This window comes from Dermacentor andersoni, chromosome 2 (assembly GCF_023375885.2).
Source record: "Dermacentor andersoni chromosome 2, qqDerAnde1_hic_scaffold, whole genome shotgun sequence".
Taxonomy (NCBI): Eukaryota; Metazoa; Arthropoda; class Arachnida; order Ixodida; family Ixodidae; genus Dermacentor; species Dermacentor andersoni.
This window is the reverse complement of record NC_092815.1, coordinates 38,455,603-38,478,732: the sequence shown is the minus strand read 5'-3', so window position 1 is coordinate 38,478,732 and position 23,130 is coordinate 38,455,603. Positions and strand designations below refer to the sequence as shown.

Below are 23,130 nucleotides of genomic sequence, written 5' to 3'. Positions count from 1 at the left end.
TGGTCGGAATTGAATTAACATGAAAATTGGACTATCCGGAGTCCAGTTAATGGAAGTGTACTATAATTCCGTTTCAAAGCGATTTGGACAAGCTCATCATGTCCACTTAGTCTTACAGCGAACCTGTTAGCCTCAAGTTGGTCGGGATTTTTCGTGGCGTGCTCAACAGAAAAGCAGCACTTGGAAAAAGGTTTTGTGTTAGAGTTTCAGCATAACAGAATGGTGTTTTCTCGTATACTTGAATTACAATTTGATGCTATCATTTCTGTAGGTTGTGTGTAAGTTGTACTTTATGAATTTTCTGACACACTTTACTTTGAGAAATTCGATTATTTCAATAATGCTCTTGCGCCAGGTGGAGGGCCCAAAGACAAATGGCAGCTGGAAGGCTTTGTGTTTGAGCTTCTGCGTAACAAGATTATTTTTTCTTGTATATTTGAATTACAGTCCGATGTTATTATGTCAGCAGGTTGTGTGTAACTAGTACTTTACAAATTTTCTGAGGCATCTTACTTTGATAAATTCAGTTAATCCAGTAACGTTTTTGCACTAGGCGGAGGGCCTACAAAAATGAAAATGCATGCTTTGCTAATGGTGCCGCCACCAAGTGGCCACGGCCACTCAGACACACATCGAATGGCAGCTAGAAAAGGGCTTTGTCTTTTAGTTTCCTTGTAACAGATTTATGTTTTCTTGTATATTTGAATAACAATATGAAGCTCTCATGTCTGCAGCTTGTGTGTAAGTCATAATTTATGCATTTTCTGATGCACTTTACTTTTAAACATTAGTTTAGTTCAATTAGGCCCTTTTACTTGGTGGATGGCCTAGAAGAATGAGGATGTATGCTGCACTTTCGCACACATGCATGCGTGTGCGACATACGCCACTTGTGGTGGTGGTACTTGCGTTACATCCTCTTAACACCAATTGGGGTGGCGGTACTTGTCCAGCGTCTGCAACCAGCTTCGCTGTACATCCACTTTCACAGGGTGGAATGGAGGTGAATTTTTTTTCTTCTACTGCATAGATAGCTACAGTGCCAACTTTTAATATTCCCGGTTACTTTGCCCTTTTTTGTTTTAAAACATAGGTATCTCCGCTTTCTTCAGTGCCTCAAAGGCCGTGTTGATTCAGTCTTCGTGTTCTACAACATGGATTTCAGCCATTTTGTCAGCGCTGGTGCTACACATTTATTGCGGTCTTTGTTTTCTACTACATTGATGGCAGCATATTGTCAGTGCTTAAAGACCGCATACTTGGAATTATGCCCTTCTTGAACCTTTTGGCTGATTTGGAATGATGGTGTCTGCCATGAAAAACTTTCTTTAGTGAAGAACTTTGCTTCACAGAAGAGTTGATCTTGAAACAAGGTAAAATAAAGCATTTTTCCTTGTTTATAACTGTACCATATGTGGCAATGACAAGCACATATGTATTGCATAGTGAAAATGTAAAATGAGGTTTTCACGCTTAAAACGTGAAGCAAATTGTTTGAAAAAAGCTTTAGAAGGGTTTTCAGTGGAGTCAAGTTTTAAAATAAGTCATCAAAAATGAAAAAGCAAAATAAGGTGTCTTCTGGTCAATATAGTAAAACACTTCAGGTGCTCATGTTGTCATGAAGTAAGGATAGCTGCTCAACATGTTTAGGGAGCAGCCACACCCTCCTGTTTGTCGCAGTTCATTCATACACCAAAAAGTGCTACTGAGTAGGCACACTAGTGGCTGGTATCTGCAGGAAGCCGAGCTAACAATGAGCACCATGCTTGCACAACCACTCCTATGGATCTTCTTTCTGGCACAAAATTTCATGATGCACATATATTTCAACCTGTGCTTGTGGAAGTGAAAATTGATGCTGATTAATGAGCTTATCAAAGTCTTTTCACAGTGCTGATGTGCAAGGAGCCTCTTCAGAAGCTTTAATTGTTGAGGACATATCTGGGTTTCTTGGTGTTGAAATTGTCCTTGCTGCTTCTAAAGCCAGGTATTTAGTCCAGTTTGTCATGGAAACACCCTGTTGGTACTCAACTACTTTAGAATGAGGGTCTGAAAACACTGCCAAGCCACTTGGCTAAATTTGTAGTTTGTAAACTGTGTTTTTAAGCACTTAGCCAGATTAGTAGCAGACAGAGGTTTCCACCTGGCGGCTGGTGTTGTCAAGATGCATGAAGAGACAGCACAGTGTGGGTACTTATGCTAATAGTGTCGGTTAGCCATAAGCACCCCATAAACAGTGCCCCTTGTTACTTTTGATATGCTTCACTGCCAGAAAAATACGCTTCACCGCTACACATGTACGCTTCGCCGCATAACGCGGATGTACTGCGGCGAAGCTGACTTGAAAACCTGACAGCAGCAATTCTTGAGGTTCAAATATTTCGAATAGCAATAGTGTCTTTAGAATCAAATATTCTAAGCTTAGACTATTCGCACACCACTACGTTATATTTGTGGTCTGTTAATATTCCAATTGATTTTGCCGGGAGTCTGTCCCTTTCTTCATGGCATCAAGGATAGCTTCTTTCAACTTCAAGATCATGAAGAGCGATCCCTGTGGCATCCTGAAACAAGTGGCGACATTCTTTTTCTTCTCACGAATTGAGATTGCTTACAAGATACTAGCCTCCTTGAGCGATAGGGCCTTGCATTTAGTACCACTACTCATGCCTTGGGAGACATTAGCCACAACAAATGCGCCATATTGGGCGCTGACATGAGTTGAAACATGTTGTTGAACTCGTTGGTTTAGCAGGGCTGCAAATTGTGCTGAAGAACACAAGGGACAAGCAAGAAGACTGCTCCTTGTGATCATATCGGTCTCCTTGCTTGTCCCTGTAGTTCACTCTAGTCCCTCGTGCTCTCTGGCACTGTTTGTAGTTTAAAATGCAGTGATGCGCTGATACGATGCACTGATACGTATGCCTCCTAGTGCATCTGCTCGATGCCACAGTCGTCAGATAAATGGCCTCCGAGATTGGGCCGCGTGCACTGTCAGGTCTTGGGAGGCCATAGCCGGCTATTCAATGAACCGCTTTGCCGGATGCTTTTTACTATGTGGCCCACAATTTGAGAGTTAATCCTGTGATTTAACCATTTGACCATTGGCACCTGTAGCAGTTTCCATTTATTGTCTTGGTCATCATTCTCGGCAGTAGTGAAATTTCATTATATTGAAATTACAAATAAACAGACTTTGCTGCATAGAGGTTAAATATGCAGTGTGTTGGGAAAGTCATGGTGCACTTTTAACCGGTCACAGGAAAGCAACAAAACAAGATATAAATGTGATATCTTTACCAAATAAAAGGAAAACTCTCCAAGTTTCCGTAGTGTGATGTGCAGGGGTTTGTGTGTACACAGGTGACGACACAGCAACTGCACAGCAGTGGATTAGCCCATGCCCACATCAGTCGAGATGTGGATGGTGCAGAGGAAAGTTCAGTGTGTTCTGTGGGTTGCTAACAAATGGAGGCCACATCGAACTGCACTGAACAGGTATGAAACTTAGAGAGTTTTCCATTTCTTTGGTGAAGATTTCACATTTCTATTTTGTTCCGTTGATTTCCTGTGACTGGTCAAAAGTGCACCGTGACTTTACGTACACACTGTATGTGTTCTATGGGCATGAAGTTATGAAAAGTTAGACACTTCATTATGTAGAAAATTTCATTATGGTGTTGAAGTTCATTATACCGAGGCCTAACTCTACAAATTTGGCTGTCTCTCACCATCTGAACTTGCTCATTCTTCAACTAATCTTTTGCATTTTTTGGCGCTCCATCTGATGAAGTAGCTTTTTAAAAAACATAAATAATTTACAATTAGTCATGTGCAGTTCTGTTGCTCTTAATAATAATGGCAGTGAGGAAGCCTGATTGATCTAATAAAGTCATGGAGTGAATTTGTTTCGCTAGTTACTTGATGTAATACCCTGTAATTTTATGGCTTTCACACCTTTATGTAGGTAATGTTGGGTGGTGCTCTGGGAACGAGCTTTAGCAACTTGGTCCCTGGTAGTGTCGAGAATAACTAATAACTACAGTACAGTGTGTTACAGCCTGCTGCTTCCTTTTTCGTGTTGCCTCTCAGCATGAAAGAGAAGATCCTGGAGATTGAACTGTGCCAAGCCTGGCTGGCCTTACGTTCTGCAAAGGTACGTTTTTTAGCATAGCTCATGGTAGAGATTTAGAATATTAAACTGTTGGGCTAGTTGGTTTGACATGATTTTTGCAAAGGGGAGCGCAGAAGCGTTGCAGAAAAAGGAGGCATGGACGGGAAAGACGCTCACTTGAAACAAAGTATATTTTCACAGACAAACCACCAGGAACATTATTGTGCATGCGCTGCCATCGAGAATTGTGAAAGGAAGTTAATTTTTTTTTATATATGACAATCGCCTAACAACGGGGCATGCATCACTACATCAATAATGACAGCTAGTGTAGGTGATAGCAACAGCAGCACGTGCAAGTGGCCTGACAGAAATCATTCCAAAAAACTTTTCGGGGGGGGGGGGGGGGGGGACAGAGGAGGGTGGCGTAGAAAACAGAGGAGGAGCGTAGAAATGGCGAGGAACGTAAATTCCTTATCCATCAGATGCACTGATGGGGCACTAATACAAAGGTTAGCCTAAGCGTGAATCTGACCAGCTTTGAGAATTTCCCTTTCGAGTCTGCCTTTAGATCTGCTTATAATCTTGGTTTTATTGAAAAGAGGTTTACAGCCACAATTTCTGCAGTGTGCAGGAAGGTGCGCAGAGTTGCTTAGGGAGGGATTTTAAAGATGAAGAACATTCTCTTAGCCTGTCATTTTGACAGTGCCCCGTCTGCCCAATGTAAGCTTTCTCACAGTCGAGTAATATCTTATATACCATGGTGGCACAGGAGGCGAGGGGTTTTGCATGTTTCTTTTCACAGGTCTTGTTCTTCTTATCGCCGTTTGCAAAGGTGCACAACCTAGAAAGCTTGGGAGGAGCTGTAAAGACGAGGGCAACACCGTGTTTTTGCCTGATCCTTTTTATATTGAGTGAAATCGTGTGGACGTATGGCATCACGACAAACTTATTTGTCCTCTGGCGTGGCAAAGCAGTGGGTGGAGCCTGAAGTTCAACCCACTGCAACTAGCACACTCGAAGGGAATCTCAAGGCTTTCACACGAGACATGTTTAGGTCAAAAAGGTCAAAACTATGACCAAAGCTGTGTGCACAAGACTTGGTCAGGAATGACTTGAGGCATGATGAAGCTATACCCTGTTTTACCACTTTGGTGTGAGAGGACTCAAAAGATAGAATGGCCTTCTTAGAATGCAAAAAATATTCCCAACAAAGGTGTTCGTCACAGTTATAATAGAGTGCTAAGTCTAAAAACGGGAGTGTGCCATTGTCAGGAAGTCCATTGTGAAAGCTAACGAGAGTGAGCATTGTTTGAAACAAAGCAACACTTGCTCAGCTACTGCAGTGCTAAAGTCATCATGTGGAACAGATAAGAAGACAAGAAAATCATCCACACATCTATGAACATTAAGAACAATGTCCTGGTTCAATCCCTGTGAAGCATTCCAGTAGCTATCTTTACAAAAATAATTGAACTAGCTTGTGCACTAACACTCTTGTTAACATACTTCAGCAAAGCAGCAATTGCACCAGCATTACTGCTTTAGTATTGCAAACAATCATGTGCATCAAAAGGGCTTGTTGCTGGGAAAGCTGGTGCAGTTTACTGTAAATATAATGATAATCAGCGTATGGGACTAGACATTTCTAATGTTATTGCTTTAATGTCTAAGCCTGTCATACTGCATGCTGGTAGAAGTAACTGCTTGAAGCCTCTCCCCATTTTTCATGCACTTTCTGCAACCAACAGTGTACCTTATACACATGCATTTGAAGTATTGAATAACAATGTGAGCTTAGAATGCATTACAATATGTTATGCTGAAGCAGAACATCGTGCAGTGACCAAGTTTACTTGTAATCTGGGTTTGATGACTTTACTTTTCAAATGCAACACCACGATTCAATATGTTGCAGACTGACTCACACCAACGTGAAGAGATGCTAAAGGCTGCCCTAGGACATCTGAACACAGCACTGAGAATAAATCCCAGGTGCAAAGCAGGCCACATGATTCTTGGTGTTTGGGCACTGGAGAACGACAATTCCAGGCAAGTATTAGGTGCTCGTATGAACAAAAATTTGAGAGAAACCTATTGCTTCATGCGGTGCTGCAATTGCCTTTCTGCATTTTTGTAGGTGGCATGTGATGTTTATGTGTACTTGCAGCAAAAAAAAAAAAAAAAAGCAAAGAAATTGGAAGCATTAACAGCTCCTCATGGTTATTATCTAGCCCATGCTCTCTGAGCAGTGAGGTAGCAACAAGCCAAATAATAGCACTTCTGAGCATGAAATACCAGTTTCTGTTGGGAAAACAGTAGTAGTACTTAGAAGCTAGGAGTTGTGCAGGAGAGCAATGGGGAGTGGGGATTCTTGCACTTCAAAGGCAACATTCATGCTGTTTCAGTAGTGGAGCAGCAAGGTTAAGGTTTTGATGTAAAATGCCACATGACTAAAACCTTTTCAAGCTAGTGACTGCCAGGACCAGCCATTCTTGTCATGCGAGAGTGCAATACCCTTTTATCTTGTCTATGCTTTCCATGAAGAAAAAGGAAAGCGCAAGTAATGTCGTGAGGGTCACATGGCTTCCTCCATGCTTCACTGCTATCAATTATTCTTGGTGCCGTGAAGTGTGCCAGATCATTGTAACTCTGTATCTCCTCTGTTGCTGGAATGCACAAGTGCTTGCAAGAGTACTTTTAGGGCACTGGAAAGTGCTAAATTTACTGAGATAGCCGTTATGAGCTTTACTCTTCTGGACGTTTTGTTGTCCGCCAGAGTTGTCGGTGTCCGTTGCAGAAATCGCCAAGTGGTTTGCAGAAATTTTATAAATAAATTATGAAAAAGCCATTGTGCCCCACAAGGATTCAAATCCTGGACTTGCAGATTACCACACAAAGATTTAACTTTGCAGTCGCTTTCCTGATACTACACCGAAGAACACTGTGCCTGGAGAGCACAGTTGCGTTGACAGCTGCTATGATTAGTGCATGAGGTAATAAGAGATAAAGCTGTCGGCGTTTGTTAGCACCCAATGAAAGTATCATAGGTTCAGCTTGACCGTTACTTTCCACTCTGCTCAGTTCAGTGTTTGCACACAGTTGCTCAGCAGAAGGGCTAGTGTGCGTGTGCCTTAACTTCTTGCGCTCACCGATGTCTTTGCACCTTGAGAAGATCACGCGAACTCCAACGCTCCGTGTGACGGCCGTGCATGCAGTCATTACTCTGGCAGCACTGTGGCAGTGACAGCACTAGTGCACCTGAGTGTCCATAGAATTGCTGTCACAATAAAAGTCATTTCTCCCCACTTCTCCACCACCAAGGAGCGCCTCCTTCACAAACAAAGATGACATGGGCTAGAGTCATTAGTGATTGAAAGTTTTATTTTTCCTGAAAGGAGGTTGGCTCTCGTGCATCTGCGAATGTTTACTTTGACACTGAGCAAAACCGTAGTAGTAGCAGTAGTAGTAGTAGTAGTGGTAGTAGAAAACTTTGTTATTTGGCAATGAGGTCCCAAAGGTTAGAGCCCTCAGTCCAGAGCCCCATTTGCTGCTGCTATCTGGCTGGCCCGACTCTTTCTTTCTTTTTTTCTAAGTCTTGTCACGATTTTACGTTATGGGCGAAATTACAACTAGTCTTTTTATTACCAATGGAAACTGGTACAAGGTTCACTAGTGTGGCAATGTGTGCCTGTTTTTGGTAGGAGGCATAGCTTCGCCAAGCTGCACCACATTCTTCTCTAGCCTTTTTTTGATGGATCTGTATGCACATCTAGTTCACTTAGTAAGAGTTCTCTATAGCTCATGACAAACCTGTTTTACTTTTTTGTTTAAAGTCATTCAAGCCCACTTCATAATTGTGACTCACTTAGTGCAAGGTCGGCTTCTGTATCACTTCGTTTTGCTGAAAATGCTCCTTACGGTAAGTAGACACTGGCAGAAGCAGCCACATATTTGTAGCTAATTTTAGGTAAGCAAACATGAAGGGCATACTGCTCAACATAATTTTTAGAGCGCAGCTCTAGGCGCTTGTTCCTGTGGCAAGCGCCGGTGTCATGCCTTAGCATCCTCGTAACCGAGCTAATGAACACAGCAAAAGGATGAAAGAGCGAATGTGAAGAGCGGATGAAAGATGGCGATAGTGAAGAGATCGTAAGGAGGAAGGTGGCGGCGAAGGAGCGTGCAGCGGGAACCACGAGGCGGAAAGCAGAGAAGGAGGGTATGGCAATAAAGGTGCAAGAAAAGCATAGTGCCGCACACGATGGACACTGTAGTGACGATGGCCATGAGATGGTGCCAAAGTAGTGCACATCGTTTGTATCAAAGCAAAGCACTGCATGTGAAAAGGTCTCTCTGCGGCAGCTGCTATGAATCGCGTGCACATGTCACGATTAGCGAGGCAGTTGCACCACTTTTCACTTTGTTCGCACCATGCCGCATGAGACAGACTGTCTGCGCCAGCCAATATATTGCGAAATGAAAACGTCTACATAGCTGCGCTCAAATTTTGCATTAGGGAGTATCGTAATCATAGGTGAATTTTTTCTTTCATTATGTCATAATATGTAAAATGCAGGCTTGAAGGCAATTGTGAATTAAATGCCTGCAGGTTGGCCAAGAAGAGCCTTGAGCGAGTGACAAGATTTCATGATGGTGGAATCTCCTGGATTCAGTCTACCACAGTGAAACTGCTTCTTTTACACTACTTGGAAAAGAAGGATGCTGAAGCACTGAAGGTATGAATTACACAAGGCACTATACGAGAGTTTTTCTCGAAGTGAGGTTGCAGAGGAAACATATTGTGCGTTTACCGTCATGGTGTGTTCTGGGCTGTAAATCATGCACATCTAATTTATGCAATCTTTTCTTCCCATTGGAAGAGGACAGTACGCTAAAACCAGGATAAATGAGAATGCAGATTGCAATGCACAATGGAAAATAATTAACGTTTCAGCGAAAAAACTTCTCTGTAACATATTAGCCATGGCTCTGGCCATCAGGATGAGAGTGGCATGCAGTGGCACGATAATTAGTTGATAATTAATAGTTTTAAATAACTACTTTAAGGGTGTGTATTGCATTTGCAGCAAATACCAATTTCTGTGTAAAGGGGCATTAAAGGGACACTAAAGGCAAATACCAAGTCTACATAGACTATTTAAATACCATTCGAGAAACCTTGCAACGCTTGTTTCATGCCAAGAAAAGACTTAGTTTATGAGAAAATTGTGTCTGAAGGGTCCGAATACCTTTTTGGAAATTCAAATCTCCCGCCACCTAACCGAGGGAGTGGTGATGTTGCATACGCCATCACCACCCTTTGCTGCCGTCGGTGAGTAAAAGGGTACCCAACAGATGGTGGTACCGAGCCAAGACAGCGGTGGATTCGCCACTACGGCTGCTTTTTGGTCAAGTGGTGCAGACCATTTGGGCATCCCGCGACATCACATGGAAGTTAAATTCCCTGCTACTTGCAGTTTGTGCGGGTTTCGCAAGCCAGCAAAACCAGCGCAGCACTGTGCGATAACGAAACCACTAAAACACAAAAGTGTGGGCAGCACGGGAGTCGAGCAAAAACGAAACCTTTCAACCGCCGGCGTCGTTGTCAAAAATGAAATAGAAGTAGACATATGTTATTTCATCTTGTAATACAAGGATGTTTTTTGCAATAAGTGGTTCAGTAGTAGCGACAGAATTCAACTGAGGAGTGCTTACGTCATCGGACAAGTACTTGGATGTCCCCGGGGAGTCTCTAATCATGCCCTGCATTTACCTCAATTTCTCGGTTATTAAGCCTCTGTTTGCGATAATATTGAAACCTGAGATTCTCTAGCACTTATCTTCACTATAGCTTGACTTAATATTTGCCTTTAGTGTCCCTTTAAATGTAGCCATACCACGTGACAGCTTTGCTTTCTTGTGCATGGCCTAGGCAGCCCAAGAGTGGATAGCTGCAAACTTCTCGGATGTTGTCACACTTAATGATAGCCTCTTCATATTTAGGATTTAAACCCACTAGAGTACTTCATCTAAAATGTCACCGAGAGGTATACCTCAACAGCCATACAATATGAAGAAGTTGACGAAGGCTGGTATGGGCAGTGCTAACATGATCCAAGCATACAGCAGTTTTTGAAGCCACGTTGAGATGGTTATTTAGGCAGACAGTGGCAGTGCTGAACAGTTTTTAAAGAAGCAGTCGACCAAACAGTCTGTAGTTTAGTGCTTATACGCCTCACCTTGTCTGAAATATAGTTGGTTTTCCCTAGGTTGACATGTTCTTAAACATCTCATGCATGCAGTGGGATATTCTACTGAGCATAATTCATAGATGTAAAACCACCTAGTACCTTTACCTGCGAGAAATTGAAACGTTTGGGTTCACATGAAAATAACTGGTTCACCATGCTGGTTATGAAGGAATAGTTCAGCAATACTGCATTAGACTAGCTGGTGCAAGTTGTCGCTTGTGTTTCAACAATTTGTGACATTTTAACATTTCGCTTTATGCAGAAATTGTTACCTCAAGCGGAGAAGCTGGACTTGCAGTCACTCTTGTGTGAAGAAAACAGAGAGCAGCTGATCTCACTGGGCGTTTTATTAATGCCTCAGAATTAAAAAAGCATTGATATACATTTTCTGGCAATAAATGTTTCCTTTGCTTCAGCTTGCAATATAATATGTCCCCTGCTCAATATTTGGTTGGTTACAGTACACCTCTCTGGAGAAAAAAAAAAAATATACATGAGTGAACTGTTAGCTATATTACAATATTGGAAAGGGCCTGCAGAAAGACAGAGCGCTGAAAAAAAAAAAAAGTATCCACCAATGGCATGCATTGTAGAGTGCAGAACTCATGACCCTGGCCTTTATTTAACATCGGCTCCCATAATGTCACGCTCTCGAAATGAAGGGTTTTGCCCAGTGTTTGCATTGCATAGATTTTACAAGAATACACAGCCAATTGCGTACGGTACTTTCCCTGCTATGGGTGCCCTAGTGCATTTTTTTATGGTGCAAAAGAAAAAAAGGAGCTTGTATACACTGTAGCAATCTGAGCAATGATGGACTGTGGACACACGCACTCTTGTGACAAAAATTGAACACAGCTAAGAACACACTGTGCTTCCCTGGCAAAGGATTGCACTCTGTCTATGCCTTTGGAATGAACGTCTACTAAAAGGTAATGCAAGCTGCCTACCACAACCTTAGGTCTCACCGAGTGGGAATGCACGATGCAGATAAAATATAAAGAAAGATAAAAACTAAGGTGCCTTCTTGGCCCTTTTTTCTGATCGTGACAACAAATTCCTAAAAGCTGAACACATTTATATAGTAGCGAAGAGATTTTGTGTGCATAATGTGCAGCGATAGAGAAAACTAAATGCAACAAGGCTTTTTATACCTCTGGCAAATATTTCCCATAACCAAAACTGCGATTTTCGTCTCTCTCCCAACAAATGCGCCTCTGCATAAACAAAGAGCGAACTGAAAGAGCCCTGATGGAATGTGAACGTGCGTAACGCTGCCTCAGTCGGGCTTTGCTGCGAGGCTTTTCTTACTGGACAGTGGCACAACTGTTTCTCGTACGAGGGACTTTTTGTGCTTTTCATGATGTATCACCGGTCACCAGACCACTTGCTGGGAATCAGCGTGGGCCAAAGAAAGCACTGATCCAAGTGCCTATTGCGTCCCTTGTAGGTTCATAATATTGTTTTCGCAGCAAGACTACCTCTGGCAGCCTCTGCATGTCGGCAAGTGGAGCCCAGTCCCATTCCATCAGAACCACAAGCAGCAAAAGAATGAGCAGCAGAGGCAGAACAAGCCATGCCACAAATACAATTCGCTGCGACTGCTGGGGAGTCACAAATGCTGGCTCTTTGCTTTCATGTTCGGGCTCGTATTCAGGCGTCGGGCGTGGGTCAAATGCCAGCTCCGAGATTGGCGTGTCAGGTGCGTTGACGTCATCGTCGTCAGCCACTGGCGTGTTTCGCGAGGGCGTCAAGTCAACATGGAGGTCGTGATTTGGAGGTCGCAGCACTGAAGAGCCGTTCTCTTCACCCGACTCGCCGGAGTCAAGAAGCTCGAGAGGTGTGCCAAGCCTCTTTGGCTGCTCGTCAACGGCAAAGCCGTCGCCTGAATCTTGAGATATCGGGGGCTGCTGGCTCTGCTGCTGGCTGTGTTGCTGGCTGTGTTGCTGGCTTGTCACTGGTCCGACTGAAATGAGGTCGGCATGGTACTGTTAGAGGAGGACAGTGGTAAGGCAACTGTTTCTTAACTACTTAGATCTATTTAAATACGTGTCATAGAATGCAAGATAAAACAACTAGTTGAAAAAAAAGATAAAGGGGTGAGAAAGTAAAGATACTTCACGTCTCAAGTTCATTCACAACTTCCCAAGGTGATACAGCTACTAATTTACAAATTAGCACATTCTTTAATCGCACAACACATTGGTGATAACATTGGCACTCATTCCATCCCTTTGTAAAAGGCACTTGCTTGTAAAACAAGGGCTGCATTTCTACAGTGAGAGTTGCCAGATTTTACTACACATGTCCCAGGGAGCTGAGTTTAGGCATCCATAACATCATGCTCTGTGCACATGTTAAATTGCTCTCATGTGCAGGCTAGGAGAGCTAGATAGATAAGATTTGACATAGAGTTGAACTAAAGACAAGATCTACAATATTTTAAGTTCACAAGGTAAATTAATTAGTATAGCTATGATTGCCTATTCAAGGCCAAGTGAAGTAGGTAAATCACAGCACCTGCTTTTAACCTTTCGAGGGTAAATTTTTTCTGCCAAATGCAACAGCCCCAGGGTCAACTCATTTTTATTGCAGATTTAAAATTATCAGAGTGACCTATTTCGAAAAACATTTACCACAATTTTTTTAGAGTGACTATATAGTGACAAAAAAATATTTTCCATAGGTAAACATGCATTGTTTACTCAAGCATACAGACACGCTTGTATAAACACTTATAATAAGAATAAAAAGTAGATTACACTGGAATAGATATAACTCGAACCTTGTTATAACAAAGTTCAAGGGGGAACAGAAATTACTTTCACGCGCAGTTGTAAACATGGAAATAAGAAGATGGCATTGTGGCATGTGGAACCGCTACACGGCCACGCATGTGATGAAATTTGAATAAAACAACAATAAAAATCTCTGGCATATGCAACATGCGACTTCTTGGCAACTGACGCGACAGCCTTTAGACGGCTGCCTTGTGTTCCATTGTGATGGTCTTTTGCGTCCACTTTTCACTTGGCTTGTCACAGTCGAGCAGCACGTGGCACACAACAAAGCGCTCTGTTGTGTGCTCGAGAAGGCAAGCGACCTTGGCTCGCCTGACTCATGGCCTTCAAGACTGCACCCGTGGCAATGCGATCTAGGAGGCCACACCCAGCTGCATGCCACACCCAGTGCGGCATGCCGCAGGCAGAAGTGACTGCATGGCTTGGGCATGACCTTCAACATTGCGCCGGGAAGGTCTCGGAGGCCAGGTCCAGCTGCGCCTGCCTGCGCGGCATGCCTTGGAGAGGGAAGTGAATGCACTAATCCTTTGGCATCGCTGTGCTTAGCTGCAGACTTGCACAGAATTTGGTGTAACCCCCGAGATTGTGCTGGGGAGATTTCGGAGGCAAAGCCCAGCTGCGTCGCGCAGTAGAAGCGAATGCACCAATCTTTCGCACAGCCACGTGTTGCCGTAGGGACGTGGTGTGGCTCGTGCAGCCAGGCACACGCAAGAGAGAGAGGTCAGTGCAGAAGTACGACAGTGAGCTGTTGCTTGTGCGCAGGTACGCATGGCGGTGAGAAAGACCAGTGTTGCTCAAGAGCGTATTCGATGTGGGGATCCAGGAGTTTTCAACTGCTGCGGCAAATGAGTGCTGAATCCAGCGTAAAGCGACATATTCAGCGTGTAACGGTCGCATATTTTTTCGTTTCGGAGACGAATCTAGTCGGCCATATCCATTGGCAGGACAATTTCACTTCATTAAAACGAGGTTTTAAATGCATGGATCTCTGTGGGGATTTCCAGAGGAATTGCATTTACTATTTAATATCCTGTTTCGTTATAACGAGGTTTGAGTGCATCCTGATTCGGCACTTTGGCAGTAGCCCACATAGACGGACTCCCTTGCAGTAGACTAACCACTGCACACGTTCACAGCGTAAGTGAACTGTGTATATGTGCACACTTTCAAGAAAACTCCATGGTTGTGTGCCTGTCAGAAAAACCAACCGAGTCAGAAACTTTCAGTAATCCTTCGTCCTATTGCCAACAAGGGGCAATTAGGTATTGCGAGTCTCAACAAAAGAAACGCAGGCACGGCAGCATCATTCGTATACGATGGCATCGTTTGTATATACCAGTGAACAGATGTAATCGCAGACCTGCGAGCAATAAACAAGCGAGCATCTAGAGGTGAGCCTTTGAGACATTAGAAACCGGATAGTCAGTAATAGCATAGTCAATAAACACTAATGCGACGTCAATTAGAGCCATTCCACATGGCTGCAAGAGCGTCATGCACTAAACGAACTCATTCCTCTCATATTCTGAAGTCTGTTCTTGTAGATGGTGCTGTTTATTGGCACAGAAATGATAAGCGGTGCGTGCATTAAGCAATATGAAATGTAATGACAAATATTTAACGTCTCAACCCCTCACACTTCTGACTTGTTGCCCATAGCTTCCAAGCAATCATTCTGTTTTGCTTATAGGAGCCAGCAAATGCTCACGTTCTGCACATCCTTTGTAGCATAACGATGTCCACGTTCCGCTTGATGCTTCTTTCAGGCTTCTGTTTTTACAAATGGGCTCTTGGGTCTCATTACGTTCACTTCAAATTTCCCCTACATTTGACTGCTTCTCTTGCTGTTGTCTATGTATTTCTATAGCCAACATTTTCAATTTTCTGTTGCTAACTTCTTCACTTTTTGCTTCTTGTTTTGCTCATATATTCGGGCGCATACTCAGTGACCCTACTTGTTTACTCAGAAAGACAGCAGCAAACACAAAGGAAGGGGAACAAAGGCAAATAAACCTTCACTGAAAAAAAAAAAAAAGAAAGAGAAAAGGAAGGTAGGGCACGCACCTATCATTTATTCTTCTCACTTGCAGTACACACTGCACTGTGTGACCGTGGCAGAAATGAACTACTTCACATGTGTAACGAAGTTAAGGGGGGATGCGGGGCTAAAATCACAATTTTTGCCAGAAAAACGCATTTAACAATTTTATTCTGGAAGCCTAGACGTATCAAGAAGCTTATCACCAAATTTCGTTGCAATCTGCACCATAGAAAAGAAGAAAATTAATTATATTCTCGTGAGGGCGGTGCTCACTCGCCGTAAAGAGTGCCCATGAACGTAGTATTCCAAGATATGGTCACAAAGCAGGCAAAAAACCACACACGGAGTGAATGCCTGCGTTAGAAAGTTCGTTTTTCAAGTGTTTTAATCATGGGAGACTTTCCAGCGAGAGTACAACAGACCATAAAGTAAAGACTAAAGAAAAAAAAAAAGGCATAATTCTGGTTGAGGCGCCCTTGTCTACGAGCGTAGACAAGGGCGCTGGACAGCTCTAAAGCTTAAAAAAAGTGATGACGACTTGAAATAATGGCTGCAGAGCAGGTTCGAATATAAGAGGAGCATCAAACCTATGGAACAGGGCACTTTAATTTATTATATTTGGTCTTAAAATAAAATTGCATGTTCTGAAACCTTTAAGCTCATTTTTTTTCAGACTAAATATGTAATACTGAGCAGTGGGACGCCATGTTGCTCAGCTCCGACCCTGACCTGCAGGCCAAGGTCACCAAGAGAGCTGAAGAAGCCGCCCGGGCCCAGGGGCTCGTGGCTGCCTAACAACAAGGTCATCCGTCAATACCTTGTTTTCAAATAAAGTCTTTACTCACTCACTCACTCAGTCTGCACTTTTTGGCCAAAGAAAACCTTTACAAAAACTGTAATTTTCCAAACTGCTTTGCCAAAACCTGCTTTCAAAGTGGTTTCTGGGCTGAAATTTTGTCAGGAACAAGACAAGGCACTTTTTATATTTCTAAATTTTTATTAACACAAAAAATTATGACATATCTGACATATAATGACAATGAAAAAAATTTAGCTTAGCCTCAAAGTGATGACACTGTTACAGAAATGTAATGAAAAACATGTAACTGGCCTTGTCCTGCACTATAACCCCCCTAGATTGTATCTAACAATAAAAATCGGTGTGCCTTCATTATTTCTGTAATGATAATTTTGCTAAGGTGACATGCCTGATTCGTCCATACGACAACCACAACTTCTTTTCTACTTGATCTGTACTAATGAAATTTAGAATATGCACTTAAAACAAGAAGATGCATAAAACCTATCAATTTTTATAAATATCCGTGCAACGATATGAAAGTTAATTTCCAGCCCTGCATTAGCCTTTAGTGGGTTCATGGCTTTGCATCCTTCTTTCACGTTCTTGGTGATCACTGAGCTGATCAGCATTTTGCAAGTGTACCAGCAGGGTACTGCAAGCCTCCAACCTTGTAAAATGCTCACTTCTGAACACAAGCGAACGCTTCTTAAGAGTTAAAAAAGAACTTCCTTGCCAGTGTGTCAAGGGATGAGAGTTATGATACTCTGATTGCAAGTTAAACATTATGCATGCACAAGTGAAGTACGTACCCCTAAACCCCTTGAATGCACATGACTAAGGATAATACTTCATGACAAGCACACTCATAGAGCACCGGATCTGGCCACAGGCTTTAATAGTGAGCCACTATTAGCCCTATCATTCTTCCCTTTACCCACTTCTCTAAATAAGCCTGGAGCCATCAGTTCGACATATCATTCCTATCTGTAGCTTTAGCATGTTATGGTACGCTATCACTTTGTTAAAGTGAAGCTTTCTTTGCCTCTTGCCCCCCCCTCCCCCCCCACGCCCCCACCTAGCAGGTGCTGGCGGTTGTCTTGCCGAGTATACAACAACTTGGACCACAGGATATGCACCCAAATAGACGAGCAGAACAAGAGACAAAAAGTGAAATCTGCAACAAAAAAGTCTAGAAGTCGGCCACAGAAGCAGCCAGGTGTGAAGAAAGAAGTGAACAAAGTGGGACCAAAGTGTGCAATGAGTGTTCAGCTACATAGAAGTGAAAAAGAAGTAGTGCAGACATTCCAGTAACCATTAAATAATGCATCACTTATTATTGATTCAGACATGCATGGGATAAGCCAATATTTTAACGAACAGTGCTTACCAGAGCTCCGCAATGGTGAACCATCATTGAGCAGTCGGGATGGTGAGTTTGGCATTTCCATTGTCGTTGATGCAGCAGTCTTCTGTCGGAAGGAGGGTGGCCGTGTCAGTGTTCTCTGGAACTGGGGTGGGTCTCTCCTAATATTCTTCATGTCGTCCATTACTTCCCGCTCCACGCGGCCACTGCACCAGCAGAACATGTTGGAATGTTGTGTCACTTTGCTCAGTTCAGCAATAAAGTCAAAGTGACATTAAAAAGTTCCGATTTAAGGAGTTCCTGGGATGAAAATAAACCCTTTTGTCGCACAACAGTAATGCAATGTTATTATAAACCACAGCAAGACTATGAAGAAAAGAAAGAAAGAAAAAAAGAAAAACTTTCTAGATTATCACACGGTTAAACATGAGGTAACGGGCAATAAAATAAAATAAAATCGTATTATATTTCTGAGCCGGTGTGCTATTGTCGTTATCGTGTGGGCTGATCACTGTTATGAAGTGAAATGTTATGCATTGTTATGAAGCATGCAGAAAACAATCACTTTGCTGAATATTAGAATATGACCAATGGTTACAGACTGACTCATCAAAACAGGAATGTTGATGGGACATTCTTCAATGTAACAGTTGCTTTTGCAAAGGCTAGGCTTGTTAACTACAAGAAAAAAGAAAGTAATTTGCACGCATGAAATCTGTTGCAGATTTTGACATATTCATAGCAATTAACTTTTTTCAGTGTATTATGGGTGCACTTTTCTTGTGGTCAGTAAGAACATAACGTTAGGTTCAGGACACCAGATGTTCAATTACTTGATTTGGTCTGTAAATACGTATCACAATCAGTATGTACTTAATAAAGAAAAGGAAAGCTGCTGGGCTCATACAATTCAGAAAAATATAGTACGGCAATACTGAACTGCTTTTCCATACACAGCCACTTTCTATCATAATGACTGCCAAAATCAGGCAAGGCCAAATTGGTGCCATGTCTTGTCTTTTTGAGCCATCATGTTTACGCTAAATCATTATAAATGTACTACTTGGCTCTCACTGTATCAGGCCTCGTTCACAAGATCTGATTGGTGTGTCCTCATTTTCACCGGGTTCCCACCAACAAACCAGCCTTTCGCTTTTTATTGAACTAGGCTCCAAATAATATGCAACCAAAAGCTGGACTAGCTTTGTGAATAGAAAAAAAAAAAATAACATGAGACATGCATGCCCCATGAGAAGCATGAAGCCTGTTGGTATATGCTAAGGCTCTGACGCGGAATGTTCAGAATGAGGGCAAGCCTGAATCACACCCACCTGTACCGAAGACGGGAACCTCGTGAGAAAAATCCACCACCAGTGGTCACAGATGGCACTTCACTGGAAGAAGGTATGCTGGAAAAATGAAACAAGTAACATTATAAGCCAGCGGTTGATCTCAAGTAGGCCAGATGCTTTCAAAGTACAGTGCATTGGGCATTTGTGCTACAATACAAACGCTGCGAAAGGAGCAAGTGAACATGGAGGTTGTTCTTTAAAGCAAAGAGCTGAAGAATCTTTCAAGCATCAGTTTGCCGTTTTCATTTGGTGCACAGCCTGTCCAGCAGTGGTGAAAAAGATAACAATTCTGCATGTATGTGCCACAAAACGGGGCTTCAGCAAAGGAAACAAAATGTGTTTTTCCAGCTTTTCACACGAACATAAAAGCTCGTGACAAACACCCCAACTTCAAGAGGACGTAAAAAGGCAGCATCTAGATCTCACTTAAATGCCAAATGCAAAGAAATCTCGGCCCGTGTAAAAAGCCTAGTTTCGGTAGTAATACCAGCTCAAGCAATATTTTGCAATTCAAATTCGAGCGAATGTATCACAAAAAGATAGTAAAAGTAGACGTTCTTGATGCTGAAACTGAAGAAAATGCCACCATTACCACCTGCTGGAAATAATACGGAACGACCTAGAATGCCAAGAACCAGCACAGTTTCACGGTATGGCCTCAGAGATCGGGTGGCACCTGGGGTGTGCTGAAAGTCTTGGAAGTACTGCGCTGGAATTTTTGTCAAATCCACTAACACCATGTGCCCGTGTCATCTGCTAAGGTGTTTTTTAAAGACTGCTATTAAAAAGAAAATCAGATAACTACCAGCCCTGAAGCTTTGCCACAATATCTTCAATAATAAATACTAGGGGTGTGCAAATATTGAACATAACGTTCTGAAGATCTACTATTCGATTTTTTTTCATATTCAATATATTTGGTGTAGGACTTGCGCAGTGCCCTATGTCACGTGTGCCGCAGAGCCTTTCATGCATGATGCCGCTCAAGCAAGCGCTTCACTACGTTGTTGCCGCAAAAGGAGTGCCACGGATAGGCTGCCGTGGCTGGAGTGGTAGCAGACTTTGTCACTGCGAGTGCTCCCCGATGTCAGCCGGATAAGGAGATCGTACACACAGTGCCTGAGTGTCGCAATTCGAAGACACCGTGTCGGACAAGGCTGCTTCTGTCGGTACAAGGTTCGTCAGAGTCGATAGGACAGATCGAAATAATAAGGCGATGCGGACTGAGGTTACTGACAGCTTGCTACATTCTCGTTAAGCAATGCTAGGAGAGTCTCGAGCACATGCAGCAATGTATTTTCTTGCACAAAATTTGTAAGCATTAAATTTTGTTAAACATTTTCTGATATTCGATTCAATATTTGACTTTTTTTTCTTGATTCGATATGAAATCTACTAATCGATATTCGCACACCCCTAGCAAATACTATTAATTTACAACAGATCTAGCCAGAATGAAATTCCATTGCAGTTGGCTTTTAAGGTATTACTCCAGGACTCTACTATTCACATTCATTGTACAGAAAAAAGCTGGTTACTATGGGAGAAATTGCATGCCCCAAGTCAGCACCAGTATGTCAGCATGACATTGTAGATTTCAAAGTATTTTCTGATCTTTGAACCAGTTCGGCACCAGCAAAAAATTCTTAAAGCTTACTCAGTTGTGTCTTTGGCTACTTTAGAATGCAATGCAGCCTATTTTTACCAGTAAACAATTAACTGGAACTGAGTAGATGCTGGCAGAATCTACGACATCAGGGCAAACTGTTGCAGAAAATCCAGAGCAGCATCACCACCCGTCTCTCGCTTTTGCATCTTTTCCAGCTAACCAAGCCTCCGCTTTCAGAGATAGTCGCTGCTTTATTATTGCAGAAGAATAGTTTACAAATAAAGCTTGACATTCCTCTGTGGTCTCTTCATCACTACCGATGTTGTTGAAATGGGCATAAACAAAGGAATTTCAACAAAGACAAGGGAGGAAAAATAAAGGAGTGTGGGCTGGACAGCTCCGAACGATGCTCAGAATGCCAGAAATTTGTGCCGCTCTTTCCCTACTGCGTCCATTTGGTATCGTTAGCCTGTTAACAATCGTTTAAAACATTGTTTTCAAGATCTTCTGCATTGCTCACGGACACACTGCACCATCTGACGTGTAGTAGGGAAATCAAATTTTCGTTTCTAAAGGAGTTCATTTTTTCCCCTCTTCGTGGCGTTTTGTGAACGGGCTCCAAAGACATGCATGCAATCGTCGAAATTGAAAGTGAAAAGTGCCTTCCTGGAAGCTGTGTACGCATTCCGAAATATCACAGATCTTCCAATTCTACTGTGTCTGCGGTTGACCATATTAACGGCTCGGACAAAGAACGCTGCCTTTTCATCTGACTGATCCTGAGAGCGATGATGACAGACACCAACCCAGAACTTGAAGGTTCATTGCTAGTTTGTGTGTCTCCACCAACTGAACCTATTCATAACCCACAAGTTAACATGGAGACATACCAAAACTGCAAAAAATCTTACGATATTAATACTGAGCAGAAAACAAGAGTTTACTGCAAGACTTGCAACATTCCCGTTTCACATCGAGGAACTGCTTTGTTGCATGGCACACCTAACTGTAGAGCTTCCAGTTAAATTCTTGTAGTGTAAGCAGTTTTCAAGGAAAAATTTCCTTTGCAGATAGTGCCTATTAGATAGCAAAACATTTTGTATATTTGATATTTTTTTGCATTTTGTTCTTTTTATGTGCGAGCATATCTTTGCAAGCTTTGTACAATTTTATTTACAATCTCGTTTTTGGCAATTTATACTTTTTAAGACATAAACCTCGTTATAAGAGATGTATGCCTGAAAAGTGGATTACATAAATCTTGAGTGCAATAGTTTCTTCAGAAAAAAAAAAAAATAGTGTAACCTACAAAAAGTGGCTAATTTTCCCCAGTGCAGGGAAAGAGTTCATAAAATTTCCAATTGACCAGCTTACGTGTAAAAATAGCACTGTTCGATGGCACACTTCCACAGGTGATGGCAGGCAGACTGGGTTGGACACTTGAAGCCCATCAAATGCTTCTTCTGGAAAAGAAATTATTGAAACAAAAATATCAGTTGAGCTGCCTTTGCATAGGCTACCTTATGACAAATAGAAGACAATCTGACTTGAAAACTTGGAAATAGAGAAGGTACTAACAGCAGATAGTATTTCACCTTAAAATGTTAGTTATATCTTGTTATTTTTGGTTACTGAAGTACAGTGGTTATTATAGTCACATATTCATTTTGCTAGCAGCTGAAAATGTACAATCTAGTAGACAGATAGGCATCCTGAGTATTGGGCTACTAAGGGGCATTTCTTTCAGGAACTGTGAGCAAGTAAGAGCAAAAGAAGTGGTACAGGAAAAGTAGGAAGAAAATGAAACAGTAGGTGCTAGAAGGGAAAAGAATAGCATGAAAGTTACTGCTGCACTGACGCTTGGTTTGTGATTGTATCTAGAAGTACGAAAAACAGTTAGGGGTATTCTGGCAGAACCCATCTCATGATGAAAGTCTACGTTAATGTGATTAGCACTGAAGCAATGCACCGTATTGACACTGATAAAACATGTCACGTACAAGGTGTGCAAGCAGACAGGCTCCTGTGTTGTGCTTCCCACTGGACACGGTGCGCCATTTAGCAGCACCGCCGCAAAGTCCGTGCATGACACATGAGCAAATGTATATTCAAGACGAGATTATCTGTATATATATGACGCAGTTTTGATTCCGCCTAGCACCGGATAAATTTTAAAGGATATTTTTTTTGTCATTGAAGAAGGGCACATACCCAGTGAGCCAAATTGGCATGACAGAGGTTCATTGATGAGCAGAACATACCCAGTGTCACACACCGAGTGACCCAAGTTGGTCCGATGGCTGCTTTCGAACCCCGTTCCCTCCTCAGCACAGCAGCCCGATGGTCTATCCATTATACCATGGACTACCCAGTGACCAAAGATGGCGGGAAAATGGTAAGAGACACAGATAGATATATAGCTAGATAGATAGATGGGTAGCTAGACAGATAGCTATTAGAAAGTGCATGAAGTATCCTAAGAATGCTAATTGCATTAAAAGGCCTTATTATGCTTATATGCCTGAGAAATATGGATGATGGTTGAAACTGCAGTTCAAGCAACCAAAGTTTAAGTACAAGTGCCACTTCATATGGCAGGCGATCACACATCTAGGCTGCCATCAGGACAGTTACAGTTGATTGATTTAATCAGCCAAGTCTGCTTTTACCTCAGAGTAAACCTGGTATCATTTAGCATGCTATACGTACGCAACAGCATCAGGGTGTTCCTTAGGGCAGTCATGTTCTCCATACCATGCCTCAGTGCAGAACCAACACATACAAGCTGTCGTTCTTT

The 23,130-nt window shown here is 42.4% G+C and overlaps 2 protein-coding genes across 8 annotated transcripts in view; one reads left to right on the top strand and one right to left on the bottom strand.

Moving 5' to 3' along the window:
• Positions 1–10,793, top strand: part of LOC126542452 (tetratricopeptide repeat protein 37) — an 88,742-nt gene extending 77,949 nt beyond the window's left edge. For 4 of the 6 annotated variants that reach the window (XM_055077254.2, XM_050189522.3, XM_055077256.2 and 1 more), the window contains 4 exons: positions 4,093–4,156; positions 6,033–6,166; positions 8,724–8,850; positions 10,628–10,793. In XM_055077254.2, the coding sequence (XP_054933229.2) occupies positions 4,093–4,156; positions 6,033–6,166; positions 8,724–8,850; positions 10,628–10,732 (430 nt within the window). In that variant the 3' untranslated portion in view covers positions 10,733–10,793. The other 2 variants (XM_072286380.1, XM_055077257.2) reach the window with 2 other exon arrangements.
• LOC126542454 (FERM domain-containing protein 5-like) overlaps positions 10,695–23,130 on the bottom strand; it is a 37,232-nt gene continuing 24,796 nt past the window's right edge. For both annotated transcript variants that reach the window (XM_050189526.3, XM_050189527.3), the window contains 4 exons: positions 21,708–21,796; positions 18,704–18,781; positions 17,397–17,578; positions 10,695–12,331 (listed from right to left, as the gene is read on the bottom strand). In XM_050189526.3, coding sequence (XP_050045483.1) covers positions 11,763–12,331; positions 17,397–17,578; positions 18,704–18,781; positions 21,708–21,796 — 918 coding nt within the window. In that variant the 3' untranslated portion in view covers positions 10,695–11,762. The remainder of the gene's footprint in view (positions 12,332–17,396; positions 17,579–18,703; positions 18,782–21,707; positions 21,797–23,130) is intronic.